The 14,275-nt window shown below is 40.2% G+C and overlaps 5 protein-coding genes across 6 annotated transcripts; 2 read left to right on the top strand and 3 right to left on the bottom strand.

Annotated features, from left to right (window-relative positions):
• Positions 1–530: 530 nt before the first annotated feature.
• On the bottom strand, positions 531–3,290 carry LOC108862736 (DEAD-box ATP-dependent RNA helicase 10). Its single transcript, XM_018636969.1, has 13 exons — positions 2,998–3,290; positions 2,736–2,895; positions 2,567–2,636; positions 2,402–2,464; positions 2,242–2,316; positions 2,018–2,137; positions 1,873–1,914; positions 1,728–1,802; positions 1,493–1,639; positions 1,263–1,400; positions 1,058–1,169; positions 874–962; positions 531–773 (listed from the first exon to the last, which is right to left on the bottom strand). The coding sequence occupies exons 1-13, from the start codon at positions 3,131–3,133 to the stop codon at positions 642–644; spliced, it is 1,359 nt and encodes a 452-aa protein (XP_018492471.1). The 5' UTR covers positions 3,134–3,290; the 3' UTR covers positions 531–641.
• Positions 3,291–3,497: 207 nt separating this feature from the next.
• LOC108857288 (replication protein A 70 kDa DNA-binding subunit D) lies at positions 3,498–6,505 on the bottom strand. The gene is made up of 10 exons (XM_018631248.2): positions 6,271–6,505; positions 5,945–6,091; positions 5,640–5,861; positions 5,366–5,543; positions 4,998–5,268; positions 4,675–4,902; positions 4,362–4,585; positions 4,115–4,275; positions 3,904–4,024; positions 3,498–3,803 (listed from the first exon to the last, which is right to left on the bottom strand). The coding sequence occupies exons 1-10, from the start codon at positions 6,399–6,401 to the stop codon at positions 3,606–3,608; spliced, it is 1,881 nt and encodes a 626-aa protein (XP_018486750.1). The 5' UTR covers positions 6,402–6,505; the 3' UTR covers positions 3,498–3,605.
• A 1,567-nt stretch (positions 6,506–8,072) lies between these two features.
• Positions 8,073–11,051, top strand: LOC108861618 (exocyst complex component EXO70E2). The gene is made up of 2 exons (XM_018635520.2): positions 8,073–8,356; positions 8,474–11,051. Exon 2 carries the CDS (start codon positions 8,966–8,968, stop codon positions 10,892–10,894), a length of 1,929 nt encoding a protein of 642 aa, XP_018491022.1. The 5' UTR covers positions 8,073–8,356; positions 8,474–8,965; the 3' UTR covers positions 10,895–11,051.
• Positions 11,052–11,175: 124 nt separating this feature from the next.
• On the top strand, positions 11,176–13,151 carry LOC108861621 (glycine-rich RNA-binding protein 3, mitochondrial-like). 2 transcript variants are annotated; one of them, XM_018635523.2, is made up of 5 exons: positions 11,176–11,284; positions 11,553–11,676; positions 11,765–11,833; positions 11,950–12,056; positions 12,240–13,151. In XM_018635523.2, exons 2-5 carry the CDS (start codon positions 11,556–11,558, stop codon positions 12,936–12,938), a joined length of 996 nt encoding a protein of 331 aa, XP_018491025.1. In that variant the 5' UTR covers positions 11,176–11,284; positions 11,553–11,555; the 3' UTR covers positions 12,939–13,151. The 2 variants fall into 2 exon arrangements, with proteins under 2 accessions (XP_018491025.1, XP_056856503.1); XM_057000523.1 differs by having other exon boundaries at positions 11,208–11,284; positions 11,556–11,676.
• On the bottom strand, positions 13,076–14,272 carry LOC108861620 (uncharacterized; the record flags this gene model as incomplete). Its single annotated transcript, XM_057000524.1, has 2 exons — positions 13,076–13,954; positions 14,042–14,272. Coding segments are annotated over 2 exons (978 nt in total), but the record flags the coding sequence as incomplete, so codon positions are not given.
• Positions 14,273–14,275: the final 3 nt, after the last annotated feature.

A 14,275-nucleotide genomic window follows, 5' to 3' on the forward strand; every position in this document is an offset into this window, starting at 1 on the left:
GAGGGAGTGGTAGAGGAGGCGGAGGAGGAGGACGTGGTGGTCCTCGCGGTGGTGCTTCTTCTTAACTTCTTTGCATCTCTAACGGCTCCTCCATAAGGGAGAATAGTTTTAAATTTTTGTTTTGCATCCTTTCTCTATTCTTTTTTTTGTCTGCCTTTTCTACTTGAGTTTTATGTGGCAAAGTCGTATTGGTTTTCAGTTTTCTTGGTCGGTTTTTCATCCTTCTTCTTTGGAACCTTTCTTCAGAAACATTCAATTTCATAAAAGTCGATTATTAAAGTTGTCTTCTTAATGCAAACATGTTCTTAGCTGTTTTAGCTTAAGCTAGAACAGAGGAAGTAAAGTAGATATGATGAAAGTTCTGTTCCTGATGCACACATGTTAGCTGTTTAGTTTAGCAAGAACAGAGGAAGCAAAGTAGATATAATAATGCACGTTGTGTGCTTGATGCAAACATGTTCTGATTTGTTCAACTGCACCAGATTTCTGCAAACTAAGAACAAAATCAAATGCAGCATAGCCACAACGAATAGAGAGAGAAAGTTCTTTTAAGTTAAACCATGGCAAATATCTCGGATACAAAAAAATAGTTCAAAACTTTGGCGAGTCTATTTGAAAACATTACTAATAAGAGAGCATTTTTATCGTTTGAACTTCTTGGAAGATTTCTTGTCTCTGTTACCTCCTCCTCCTTTGTTACCATCCAAGAACCTCTCGCTCTCTTCATCGTCTTCTCCTCTTCTCTTCTTCCTACCTCCTGATTCTTTCATATTCTGCAACAATTATTGCCAAAAAGATCAATCCTTATTCTAAGAAAGAAAGCAAGCGAGAGTTAACCTTTTAAACAGAGTATTATGCTAAGTAAATAAATACCATTGCGGATAACTTTTTAGCTTCTGAAACCCTCTCCAACAATGACAAGACTTCGTCCTCCTCAGCTGGATATTCAGGCAGCTTCTTGCCTGAACGTAGAACCATTGTCATATGTCATTAGCCACAGCCAATGAGAGAAAGATAACTATATATTGCAACTTATAGAATTTTTTTTTTAACTTACCTATGAGTTTTTCGATTTGCAAGTACCATTCTAGCTCATACTGGTTTACTAGTGATATCCCAACACCAGAACGTCCAGCACGAGCTGTTCTTCCCACTCTGTGGATGTAATCCTATATGACAAAAAAACATCGAAGGTGAATATGTGTGTTCTTAATATCACTGAGAGCCATGGAAAAAAATAACAAGAAATGAAGAGGGCTAACCTTTGAGTTTGTGGGAATGTCGTAATTGATAACCATATCAACCGACGGGATATCGAGCCCTCTACTAGCCACATCCGTGCAGACCAAGATGTTACATTCCCCTGCTTTGAACTTATTCAACGCTCCTAATCTCTTTGACTGTGGATAATATTTGGAAACGAATTGAGAAAATTTTTAAAGAGAATTGCAGAGTAAATGAAACCATTAGAGATTGGAGTAAGTCATTTAACCTGAGTCATTTGACCACTGATAGGAATGGCTCTAAAACCAAGGCTCCGAAGCATCAAAGCCATAAAACGAGTCCCATCACAAGTTCGGGTGAAAATCATTGATGTTGAGTCAGGCATTTCAGTCAGAATGTACACTAGGTAGCAGTCCTGTTAAAATCATTCAATGATCACTATGTGTTTGCTATTGTCTATACATATATATCTACCATGCTGTTGTACTGAAAATATGGGGTACCTTGTATTTAGCAGGAACAAACCGATACTGCTGTTTAAGAGTATCAACTGTGGAATATTTGGAGGCAGCCTCAATCTGGAGGCAAACAATAAACATTACAAAAATGTTTACCTAGGAACAAATGAGAAATTTAGTGATTCCATACCTTGACAGGATTCCTTAAGCATGCTCTTTGAAGTTTCCGAACCTACAAGGCCACAAAAAGCAGATTCAGAGTAACTTTAATCAGTGGATCGTTCGTTAGATAGATAAACAATAAACAACAAACACTTTCAAGCAGAAGTTTCTACCTTTTTAGTCATAGTTGCTGAAAAGAGATACGTTTTACGGTCGCGAGGGATCTCTTCCAAAATCTGGTTAAGAGATTTCTCAAAATCTTCATTCAGCAGTCTATCTGCTTCATCAAGAACCTGATAAAAAACAGTGTGAAGTAGATTTTTTAAACTGATGGGAACAAAGAACAGCATTTATATTAATACCAAAAAATGAAAAAAAGGAAAGCTTAAAAATTTACCAGATATTTCAAAGTCTTGAGAGAAAAGCCTTTAGTGTCAGACATGTGATCCCAAAGACGACCAGGTGTTGCAACCTATAAAAACAAGATTAAGTGACTGCAGACACTTAAAAACAAAAGACCATAGAAACCAGTTGTTGCAGAAAATAAAAAAACATACAATAACATGAGGCCGCTTCCCAAGAGCAATAGTTTGCTGCATCTTGTCTATACCTCCAACAAGCTGAAGAAACACAAGAAACATATTCAGTTTTAAAAAAAAAAAAAAACCATTTGTAGAACAAAGATTTCAATCATGTATGGTTAAAACCATCAGAGAGCATACCACAGCACATCTAAGATGTATATCAGATCCTAGAGCTTCAAACTGCTCAGCAATCTGGATTGCGAGCTCTCTGGAGGGTAAGAAAGAAAAAAAGGAACAATAAGAATAAGCCCCCCCCACCAAAAAAAAACAAGACACTAGAAGAAACATGAGTTAGGCGAATCGTTACCTAGTAGGAGACAAAACACAGGCGAAGAAGGCAGGATCAGGTCTACGTCCTTTCTTAGGCTCAGCATCATTAACATACTGAAGAAGTGCTTGCAGAATAGGCAACGCAAAGGCTCCTGTTTTACCAGAACCGGTTTGCGCAAGCCCAATTACATCTTTCCCTGAAACCAGACATCATCACATTAGACTCAAACAAACCCTAAAGTCCCAGAAAGTTCCAAACTTTCAACCTTAACACAGAAGCAATAGACCAAAGGATGTACCTTCAAGAGCATAAGGAAGAGCTTCAGCTTGAATCTTCGTAGGGTTCTTCCATCCCAACCTTTCGCAGGCTTTCACGAGCTCCTCGCGCACGCCAAGCTCTTCAAACGTCTTCACCACTTCGTTCTCTTCCTCCATTCTCAAATACACACCTAGAAATTCGCAAGTAAAACAAATAGCCTTGAGAGTGCTCGCGTTGTGTATGACTTCCGGAGAGGAAGTGCCGTGCAAAGTCTAGGGCTTTAGAACAATCGAGCAGCGCAGAGCAAATCGGCGCGAGTGATTGGCTAAAGCTAGTTTCTTGTGTTTCCACAACGAAGGGTTTTTGCTGTAGTAATCTAATTGGGCCTATAATGGGCTTACCACCTCAGACATTCGGCCCAATAAGATACTTTCAAAAGGCCAATTTAGTTGGTCATTATCGGTTCACTCAAAAACCCAACTACATTCATGTCACTTGCAAGTTTGAAGCAGGTACAAGCTTATATTATGCAAAATCTAATTCAATAATGTTACTCCAATTATATAAATTGCAAAGAAGCTTATATTACAAGCAAAGTTCTGGGACTTTAAGGAAAAATAGAGTCATAACATGCGAGAAGGAATGAAATTATGCATTATTCTTCTTGGAGATGTCTTGGAGCAAAAATCTTGACTCAGCAGCAAAATCAACAGGAGCTACCGCTTTAACAGTTATCCTCTGCCTCTTCTCACCGTTATACTCATTCTGAGTGACACTGATCCTGAAGACATGAGAGGACCATGTTGCTTCTTTCAGCTTTGTCTGAAATTCATTCACTTCACCTCCCTGAAAAAAAGTTTAAACATTAAACATGAGATGGAAATGTCAAATATGATTCTAAGTTGATGATATATACAATAGCTTTTATAGGGCTTGGACTACTTACCTCTGATCTTAGTTTGTTGAGCTCATCAGCTGAACATCCAATAATCTTCTCTGCCTCTTCGTTGAATGAGGAAAACCAAGCTTCTCCTGTTGAGTCAGAGACTTTCACTACCATTATGTACCTGAAAACACCCAAAGTAAACAGAACTAAGTTGTCTGAAGAGGGAAGACAAGGCGGCACTCCTACCAAGTTATGAATGTGAGTTTCTAACCTTAGGCTGCATTCTTCATCCTTTTTCTGGCAACCCTCACACCAGTAACCAGAGTCCATTGCTTCAGTTACTTTCTTGCTACAAGTCTTACAAGCTTGATACCACATTGTCTGGTCTGGCTTGATGAAGCTTATGTAACCCCTGGTGCTGAAAAACACAGGCTGCAACAGAAAATTCAAATTCGTGATTAGTTCGTAACATAATTAAGCAATATTGATACAGGGCTGATATTTAATGTTTTTAGTACCTTTCCCTCGCCTAGAGATGGGTTGCTAGTGATTTGAGAGAGTGGGACTCGATCAGTATACATAGACCAAGATCCATTCTTAGCAGATGGGCTCATCCCTGAGCCAATGGAAGACATGGATGTCCCCTTGCCTTCAGAATCAAACCAAGATTTAAGCTTTTTAGCTTCTGGTGATTCAGGATTTATCACTACATTGCTTCTGCTGATGGTGGACAATGAAACACCTGAGAGAGATTGGATGAGATCAGCAAACAGGAATGGAGAGAAGTGTTATTTAAACAAAATGTTCAATCATAGCAGAACCCAAGATTACCTTGAAAGTCTCCAACTTTGAGAGACTTGATTGCAATCACAGGAGACTTATCAGCCATGTCTAGCAGTTCTTGACCTATGCCGGTTGCCAAGTTGTTCCACAGTGACACCACAACAGTTCTCTTTGACTCATCAGCCAAAGTTATATCCCTCTTTGGTATCATCTCGTTGTCAGTTCTCCTTCTAATACTCATGGTAGGGGAAACACTTTGAACAACTCCAATTAGATCTGGAAAAAGCATTACATTCAAGTTATTATCATCCTAAAACAGTTATATTAAGTTACCAGCAAGATTAATGTACAATGACATAAACGGCTCTTACCAATAAGCTCCTTCTGATTCACATGCATACCCAACTCTTCAATGGGTACAAAGTTGAATTTAGTCTCAGGAACGAACATTTCCTCATCACTAGCTTCCTCCACCTCTGCGTTTTCATTCAGCGTCATCTCATAATCATTCTGAACTGTCTTGAACTGCTTGTTAGCAAGTTTAAGTGATCCCCTAGAGATATAATAAACCTTTCCCAACTGGAACATGTCATAAAACTTCCGTGCAGCATCATTGAACATCGTGGCTTGAATTTGAGTTCCCTGAAACACACCAAGATATAACAAAATGAGTAACCACACACCACATATGTAGTCAATAACAAAATCTGAGAGTTAGTGGAAACAGGAGCTTTCTTACTTCTTCATCAGTTAGTTCGACATTGAAGACACATCCTTCTCCCTTAGGGTTTTTGTAGGTTCTCATGACTCCCTTGTTAGTGACTCGGACTTTGATGGTCCAGCTTCCTTGATAGGGATTCAAGGACACAAGTGGATGAACTCTTCTAGTCATGGACATTCTTGCAGCTGGTGCAACACTGCAACAAAAAAAAAAACAAATGATTAAGCACACACTCAATATCAATTTCAAAAGTAAAACATGAAACATTAAAGACATTAGAGATTCTACTTACTTTCCCCTCTGTTCAGTGATTATCTGGGAAGCCGATTTGGCAACAGACTCCTGCTTGGGTTTCAAAGTGATTCCAGTGGAGACAACATCACTCACGGAAGAGTTATCTAGCTTCTGCCTCTTGGCCTCACCAGCCTCCTCCTCCTCCTCACTCTTACCCTCCAAGTTAATCTCAGAATCAAGCGCAGAAGAAACCTCCTCACATTTTGTCACAAGGAAGTATCTGCAAAGGTCAACCCACATATGTTAGCAACTGTTTCCATGCTTATTAATTTAAAAAGACAGCAAATAAAAGAGATTCTTTACTTGGTTGATTTGCTTGAAATGTCGTTAACAGTGAACTCAAGGAGACGAATAAGTCCCAGATTCTGGATCTTCCCAGAAATGATCTCAGGTGTTAATGAAGCTGTAAACATTGCTTTCACCTTCGTCTTCCCATCATTCGCAGTGAAACTGTAAAAACCAAAAACACAGAACGTGTAAGCAACCAACCGAATCAAACCCTAACTAGATCTATCAGTAAACCAAAACCATATACTGAAGGATTAAAAAAGAACGGCTCTTTCCAAAAAACCCAGATCTATTCAACGGAATCGTACGCAAATCTAGAGTCAGGAACTACGAGGACTTACGTGTATCGGTTCCCGATAGGCTTAAGATCAACCACTTGAACGATGATCTCGGATCGATCTGAAGACGAGGAATCGAAAGATGGGTTTGACAATACGGCGGAGATAGCATCTGGGGTCACTGAAGTCTGCATTTTTTTCTCTCTCTATTTCCTCTCGATTGAAACGTTCGATTTGTGGATGAAACCTGAGAGAGGAAGAGGAAGGGTTTTTGTAAAGGGGGGAGAGAGAGTTGAGCGGGAGCTATTCGATTTTAATTAATTACATACCCCCGCGAGTTATTTCTTTCTAAATAACTCTACAGCTTTTGGCGCCTCTTCGAATGCTGTGACCTTTGGAACGAGACAGAAGGTCTTAGACATGGATGTAATTTAAGTTTCTAATAAATACAAGGATTGACCTGGAAATTCATGTAAAAGTCCTACGGTGAGCTGTAGGCCTGGGCGTTCGGGTACCCATTCGGGTACGGATCGGTTTTTTCGGGTATCGGTTTTTTCGGGTTTGAAAACTAAAACCCATTCGGGTATTATAAAATTTCGGATCGGGTTCGAGTCAGGTCTTTCCTGATTCGGGTGGGTTCGGTTCTGATATAAAAGAACCTGAAAATAACCGAATAACCAATATATCTGTGACGGGTTCGGATAATAGTACCCAAAATAATCATATTATCCGATCCAGTTCGGATATTTTGTATCCAAACTACTCAGATTTACCAAAAAATAACCAAATATACTCATTTGACACAATTTTGTTTAAGTACTTCTATCCAAACTACAATATTTTATTCGAAAATACACAAAATTATTGAAAATAACTAATATATTAAATTTATAATTAAAATTAAATAATTATACATATAATTATAAATAATATTTTGAAATATATATTTTATTTCGGATATCTTCGGATATCCATTCGGTTTTTGGTTCGGGTCGGATTGGATACCTGTTCTTCGGATATAACAGTTTAGGACCCAAACGGTTATTTCTGAAGAACCGAATAAACCCGATATCCTGATTTTTCGGGTCGGTTCCAATTCGGATCCTCGGGTCCGGTTTTTGTGCCCAGGCCTAGTGAGCTGTAAACTACTAGTACTAGGTTCAGCCATTGAGGACATATTAATATCATCGGACGGTTCAGATCAATACATGTAACAGCTTTTTTCGTGAGCCAGTCAAACTTCTAGTATTGTTGACTAACGACTATTAATTTAGCGCGCTATAACTAAATCCCGGGAAAAAGGAGCAATTATTTATTCTACCATGGTTTTCCTATAACCTCCAAAAATCTTCTTACATGTATTCAATTGATCTAATTAACCCATTGATATGTGGGAAACCGATTTATCTTCTTATGACTAGAATCATATTATTTCAGAAACAGCAATAGATTCAAGTGACATCACAAGTCAACAAAACATAAAATCAGAATCATAATTAAATTATAACAAAGTTAGCTATAGTGATGATAAAACTAAGATGTGTGATTTGTGTTTGGTCTCAGCTCTTGTTGTATAAATTATCTAAACTCAAAACTGTATAACGAAAAATGATCTGAAAAATGTATACTAAGAGAAATTATGAAACCAAATATTTGAATGGGAGTAAGTGTAACTAAACAAAACAATGGGGTGATATTAGTAAACATCAAGAACAAAAAGGATTATTTCGTACTTGTATTCTTCCTATCCCCAAATTTGTGTTGGGTCATGTGGTGTGGAGAAGAGAAGAAGTCAATGGCCGAATCGATCTCAATTAAGAATTAAGATATGGGGGCGGCCCTAATAAGTCACCAAAGACAAAAAATAAATAAAAATCATCACTTTTTTTTTTCTCAAACCTTTCTCCATCACTACCGAAATTACGAGCTCCCTTTCGCTCCTTCTACTAATTCCATTTTTCAACTTTTTCTTCTAATAACGAAGTTGCTTCCACCAACATCTTTTTCTTTTTCGCTACCTCTTCCGCATCATCTCGCCTTATTATTCTCGTCCTCTTTGATTGTTACAGAAAGCGAAATCAAAAGCTTTCTTTTTTAAGATTCTGTTTTTTTTTTTTAAACTTGGACTTTGGATCAAGCTCGTTTCAAGGTACGTATGATCACCAAGTGTATGATAAAATGTTTCTGTGAGATCATATAACATATAAAGTTTCCAACTTTTTTTAAGTCTGACTTTCCTCAAAATCTCTCTCTTTTTTTTTTTCAGAACGTTTGCAGGAAGGTGTTGACTTTTGACTATTCCTTCCCGGGATTGTAGGGAGAGAGATATAGATTGGTCTTGTGAAGGAGGTTTGGTAATAAGGATGTTGGATTTGAAGAGGGCTTCGTCACTGATCTATTACCTTAAGTATGTCAAGAGGGTTAAGTTTGTCTAGTTTATGTTTTTTTTTACCATGTTCATGTGGGGATTCCTATTCCTCTCTGTCTACTTCATTCCGGGTCTAGTTCTTTCTGGGTATTAAGCTTCTCTGGTGATTGATTATAAAACAACCCTTTTTAGTTTATTAGAAAGCTTCTCCTATTCTACCATATTTAAGATCAAACAGTTTCCATTAGTCTACCTTAGAGTCTTATACTACTTCCCTTCCCATATCACCTGGAAACAACTTTTGAGTTTCCCGTCTTCCGCTTTGTCTATTTAGAGTTTTCTTCTTAGAGTTCAAGTTCAGTTTAGGCCTCTAGTCTTTGGATTGGATATATGGCAGGGCTTGAATCCAAGATTCCTGTTCCTGGAGTGAAGAATCATGTCGTAGAGGCATGTCACCATGTCGTCAAGGCACTGAGGGCATCTGACAACAACCTCGATGCCAACTTGATAAAGCTTCTAAGCGACCTAGAGACTCATTTGTCAACACTTGGAATGGCTGATACCAAAAAAGTTGTTGAAGATACAGGATTCTCTGAGATCAAGAAGAGATTCAAAGAAGCCAAGAAGGTTATCCTCGCCTGGGAGCAAAACCAGTCGATGATGATATTTGATGCTGGTTTCTCTGAAGCTGATCTGTTCTTCCAAGCCCTCTACGATGTTCAGAAAGTTCTTTCGGGTTTCAAAGCTTTGCCTAGCAAAACCAGCAAGAAGGAGAAAGATGTTTACAACCAAGCTGCGGTTGTTCTCGACATCGCCATGTTGAGGCTTGAGAAAGAGCTCTTTGATGTCCTGAATCAGTACAAACAGCATGTACAGCCTCAACACTTGTCTGTCAGTTCTTCCCGTGGAAAGGATATTGTTCTCGATGAGTCCTTTGTTTCCCTAGATGATGAAGTTATTGCTGAAGCTACTGATGAACAACAGATATTGGGATCCAACAATGCTGAGTTAGTCGATCCCCTCATCATTCCTCACGTCAAAGCTATTGCAAAAGCAATGTTTGCTTGCGACTACAGTCAAACGTTCCGTGAAGCTTTCATCGCCGTCAGAAGAGACGCTCTCGATGAGTATACGGCCACCACTCTCGAGATGGAGAGATTCAGCTGCGTGGACGTTCTCGGAATGCAATGGGAGGACCTGAACGTTGAGATGAGAAAATGGACGAAGGTGTTGAAGATAGTCACTCAGTTCTATCTCCCCAGCGAGAAACAACTCTGCGACAACATCTTGGGAGACTTTGAGCCGAGTTCTTCCACCGTTTGCTTCGTCGAGATCTCGAAAGACACAGTTCTATCTCTCCTCAGCTTCGGCGAAGCTGTATCCCTCAGATCTTGCCAGCCGGAAATGCTCGAACGCTTCCTCGGCATGTACGAAGTTTCAGCAGAGCTTCTCTTGGATGTTGTTGATAGCCTCTTCCCTGACGAAACAGGCTCCTTGCTAAGAATGGCTTTCCACGAGCTGTCGAAGAAGCTAGCTGAGCGTACGGTTACAACGTTCTTGAAGTTCAAAAACGCAGTAGCCACTGATGAATCAACACGTGCCTTCCCTGGAGGAGGGATACATCACCTGACCAGATACGTAATGAACTACTTGAAGCTTCTCCCTGAGTACAAGGACGCTCTAAACGCACTCCTCGAGAACATACAAGTGGACGACTCGATCCAGGAGAAAACAGGACAAGACATCCTCCCTTCCACGTTCTCCCCCACGGCGAGACACCTCAGATCAATCGTCACGGCTCTAGAATCCACCCTCGAACGCAAAGCTCAGCTCTACTCGGACCAATCGCTCAAGTACATCTTCCTGATGAACAACTGTCATTACATGGTCCAGAAGGTGAAAACATCGGAGCTGAGACACTTCTTCGGAGACGAGTGGATCAGGAAACACATCGCTAGCTACCAACACAACGTCACGGACTACGAGAGAGCCACGTGGAGCTCCGTCCTCTCTCTGCTTAAAGGCAGCAGCAATGACTCTGCGGCAACGTCAAGAGAAAGATGCAGAGAGTTCTGTCTTGCGTTCGATGAAGTTTACAAGAACCAAACTCGCTGGTCGGTTCCTGATCCTGAGCTACGAGATGATCTTCACATCTCGACCTCTGTCAAAGTGGTTCAGTCTTACAGAGGGTTTCTTGGAAGGAATCGTATAGGTGAGAAACACGTAAGATATACTTGTGAAGACATTGAGAGGTTGCTTCTTGATCTCTTTGAGTGTTTGCCTTCTCCAAGATCGTTGCGCAGCTCTCGTAGGAGATGAATCAAATGATGATGATGATGATGACTCGAGCCTTTTATTGACTCGATCTTTTGTATATTTTTACTTTTACTTAAATTCAGTGATTTTGTGAAGCATGTAACGTAAGTACTCTGTCTATTGGGATGTAATTTGATTTGCAATAATTTTTTTTTAAAAATTAATCGTTTTTATTCGTTATAGCTACTAAACTGTCACGTTAAGTAAGTGACGATTCAATGATAACGCAACACGTGTTTTATATTTTACTTCAGATCTCTTTAATTTTAATCACTTTATATTTTCGACGGTCAGGATTAACTTAGATTTGCAACCTGGCTACATAAACCCTCGTCGAACACAAGTAGGGTTTTAGCAGAAAGCGAAGCAATCAGAGAGGATAGAGAGACAGAGGTACGTACTCTTTGGTTACGGCCATTTCTTTCTCATAAACCCTAAAAGTTTTCATCTTTGAATCTTTTTAGCTGGTTTAAAGGCTCTCTCGTCTCGGATTTGAGTGATCTATATCATTTCTTACTTTTCATTTCCCATGGGTTTTGATTCCAAGTTTGCTACTCTTTTCGTTTTTTTTTTTTAATCCGATTGTGTTTTGGTTTTGTCAATCTACTGTTTTTGGTTCGGGATTTGAAAGGACTAATTTTTTTCTAATGTATATGTAAAGGAGATGGCTTTTGTGAGTAAGTTGGGAAACATATTGAAGCAGAGCAATGCTCGGGGCTCTTTGTCAAGACCTTCGCTTTTTCAGGCGATAAGGTGCATGTCATCTTCCAAGCTCTTTATTGGAGGTGAGTCTAGCTCTACAAAGTGTGTGTTATAGTGAAGAATTGTTTAGTTGTTCTGCTTTAACTTTTTTTTTCCTTGTCTGATGTAAAGGTATGGAATATGGGATGAACGAGGATAGCTTAAGAGAAGCTTTCAGCAAATACGGTGAAGTTGTCGAATGTAAAAACACTGTGATCTATTTCGTGTTCTTGTTTATATGATTGCAGTAGTGTGTGTATGGTTTATATAAGTTGCTTTTTGCTAAGTTAGCTTGTGTGTGTGTGTTTTTTATACAGCTAAAGTTATTTTGGATCGTGAAACTGGTAGGTCGAGGGGATTTGGATTTGTTACATTCACTTCTACTGAGGCTGCCTCTAGTGCTATCCAGGCTTTGGATGGCCAGGTAATTTCTTTCTGTTTTGCTCATCTTTGAATCTTTGAGAGAAGAATAACGTCTATGAGCTTCCGGGTGTCTCTCTGTGTTTAACTTTGATTAATTATCTTCCTAGTATTCTTCTCTGAGAAAGTTGTTTGTTTGAACTATGAACCCTTTCCCTCTCTGATCCAATGCCTTGTTCCTCCTCAGGATCTCCATGGCAGGATTGTAAAAGTGAATTATGCACATGAAAGAACAAGCGGTGGTGGTGGTTTTGGAGGCGGTGGCTATGGTGGTGGTGGTGGTGGCTATGGGGGTGGGGGTTATGGCGGTGGTGGCTATGGAGGTGGTGGTGGAGGTTATGGCGGTGGCGGCGGCTATGGAGGAGGTGCTGGTGGCTATGGAGGTGGTGCTGGTGGATATGGTAGCGGGACTGGTGGCTATGGAGGTGGTGCAAGCGGTGGCTATGGAGGTGGTGCAAGCGGTGGCTACGGAGGCGGTGGATATGGTGCAAGTGGTGGCTATGGGTCTAGCGGTAGCGGTTATGTTGAAGGTTCGGCTGCAAGTGCAGGTGCTGTTGGTGGCTATAACGGAAGTGGTGGTTATGGAGAAGGTTCAAGTGCAGGTGCTGTTGGTGGCTATGCTGGAAGTGGTGGTTATGGCAGTGGCAATGCTTACGGTAGCAACAATGGTGGATTCGCTGGAGACAACCAGTTTGGAGGAAACCCTGTTGGCAACAGCTCTCAGTTTGGTGTTGGCGGTGAGGCTCAGATTGGAAACATGGAGAAACCTGAGACGATGGAGTATAGAGAGGAGGCTCAGATTGGAAACATGGAGAAACCTGAGACGTTGGAGTATAGACAGGAGGGAGTTTTCGAAGATGACACTGATGTTGCCAAAAGAGCTTGAAGCAAACTAGCAAGATGCGAACTTGTCTTTTCATATTTTATCCGATGATACTTTGAAAAACTTTATTTATCTAGAAACAATCTGGTTTTTGCTATCTTGAAAATAAATCTGTCTCTTGAGATTGGTATACATTGAGCTTAACACAGAAAATATGAGCTTTGTTTCAGGCTTTGATTGTGGTCTGATATGAGAAAATTTCATGTTTTTTTTTCATATGCAAGTAACTACATCAACCAGACTTGAATATTCAAGATACTCTAAATGTGGCTCTACTTTTCTAGATTTTGTTCTGATTCTTCCATGAGAAAAAGCATCTTCTGAGCATTCAACACAACAGGAGACCCTTGTTTTGTTTTCTCAACAATCTGCTTTATCAGTTGCTTCTCCATTTCACTCTCAAAGTCACTGCTTTCTTCATCTTGTTCTTCCAAACCAATAAAATCTAGCAGCTCCTGCTCCTGAACCTTGTAATCATCCTGATGATGGTGGCTCCAAGGCGAGGTGGAAGATAAATCTTCATGGTGAAGCTCGCTCTCTTGCATCTCCTCCAGTGGTGACTCATCCTCTTCAGAGTCATCGTTTATGTTCATCAACTCATCGTAAGATTCATTGAACGCATCAAGTGCTTCACCTGTTAAGTTCATAACCAGTGGTTGCATCCCAGTAAGGTTAGTCTTGGTTTGTTCTATACCAATCGAGTCACTCTTATATGTCATCACTTCACGGGCTTCCCATACTCTGGACCATGAACTCTTCTTGCTTTCTGATTCCATGACCAGCTGATCCACCTTCCTCTGGCTCTCTTGGAGTGCAGTCTCCAGCTCTGTAATCCGTTTCTCAAGACGTGAGTTGATAACTTTATGCAACCGCAAGCTCAACTCCCGAGGTGAGACAGCATAGTTTCCTGACTCTGGTGTGGAGTTACCACTTGGATCTTGGTTGGACTCACGCTTTCCTCTAACCCGGTCAGCTATCAGTTCACCTTGTGCAAATTCTACCTCCAAATCCGGCTCCATCTGAAAGAAGAAAAATGAAACAGAACAAAACTTTTAACATCTTGTTTGAGTTTTGGTGTTCAAGCAAAGAGTATATAGTTAACAAACCTCAATGTTGGAGATGTTCATGTTAATTTCTAGCCTTTCAAGTTCAGCTTCAAGCTCAGCTTCAATATTACTTATAGACTCTGAATTCTCAGCTGCCCTTTCCTTCACAATCAACGAGTCTTTCATCTCAAGCTCATCTTCTAAGCCATGTCTGACTTTGCTCACTTCGGCTTGCCTTGCCATGAACGATGCCATTATGCCAATCGAGATCCCTATTTGTAGCAGCACCGTTGC

This window comes from Raphanus sativus, unplaced genomic scaffold (genome assembly GCF_000801105.2).
Source record: "Raphanus sativus cultivar WK10039 unplaced genomic scaffold, ASM80110v3 Scaffold2699, whole genome shotgun sequence".
Taxonomy (NCBI): Eukaryota; Viridiplantae; Streptophyta; class Magnoliopsida; order Brassicales; family Brassicaceae; genus Raphanus; species Raphanus sativus.

Excerpts from the sequence above, each read along its gene's own strand:
- LOC108861621 (XM_018635523.2), top strand. The coding sequence starts at position 11,556 with ATGGCTTTTGTGAGTAAGTTGGGAAACATATTGAAGCAGAGCAATGCT. Across the intron at positions 11,677-11,764 it reads TTCCAAGCTCTTTATTGGAG|GTATGGAATATGGGATGAAC; the intron begins GTGAGTCTAGCT and ends TCTGATGTAAAG. Across the intron at positions 12,057-12,239 it reads TCCAGGCTTTGGATGGCCAG|GATCTCCATGGCAGGATTGT; the intron begins GTAATTTCTTTC and ends GTTCCTCCTCAG.
- LOC108862736 (XM_018636969.1), bottom strand. The coding sequence starts at position 3,133 with ATGGAGGAAGAGAACGAAGTGGTGAAGACGTTTGAAGAGCTTGGCGTG. Across the intron at positions 1,401-1,492 it reads TCAGTGGTCAAATGACTCAG|TCAAAGAGATTAGGAGCGTT; the intron begins GTTAAATGACTT and ends TATTATCCACAG. Across the intron at positions 774-873 it reads CTAAAAAGTTATCCGCAATG|AATATGAAAGAATCAGGAGG; the intron begins GTATTTATTTAC and ends TAATTGTTGCAG.
- LOC108857288 (XM_018631248.2), bottom strand. The coding sequence starts at position 6,401 with ATGCAGACTTCAGTGACCCCAGATGCTATCTCCGCCGTATTGTCAAAC. Across the intron at positions 5,544-5,639 it reads ATCACTGAACAGAGGGGAAA|TGTTGCACCAGCTGCAAGAA; the intron begins GTAAGTAGAATC and ends TTTTTGTTGCAG. Across the intron at positions 4,025-4,114 it reads GATGAAGAATGCAGCCTAAG|GTACATAATGGTAGTGAAAG; the intron begins GTTAGAAACTCA and ends GGGTGTTTTCAG.
- LOC108861618 (XM_018635520.2), top strand. The coding sequence starts at position 8,966 with ATGGCAGGGCTTGAATCCAAGATTCCTGTTCCTGGAGTGAAGAATCAT.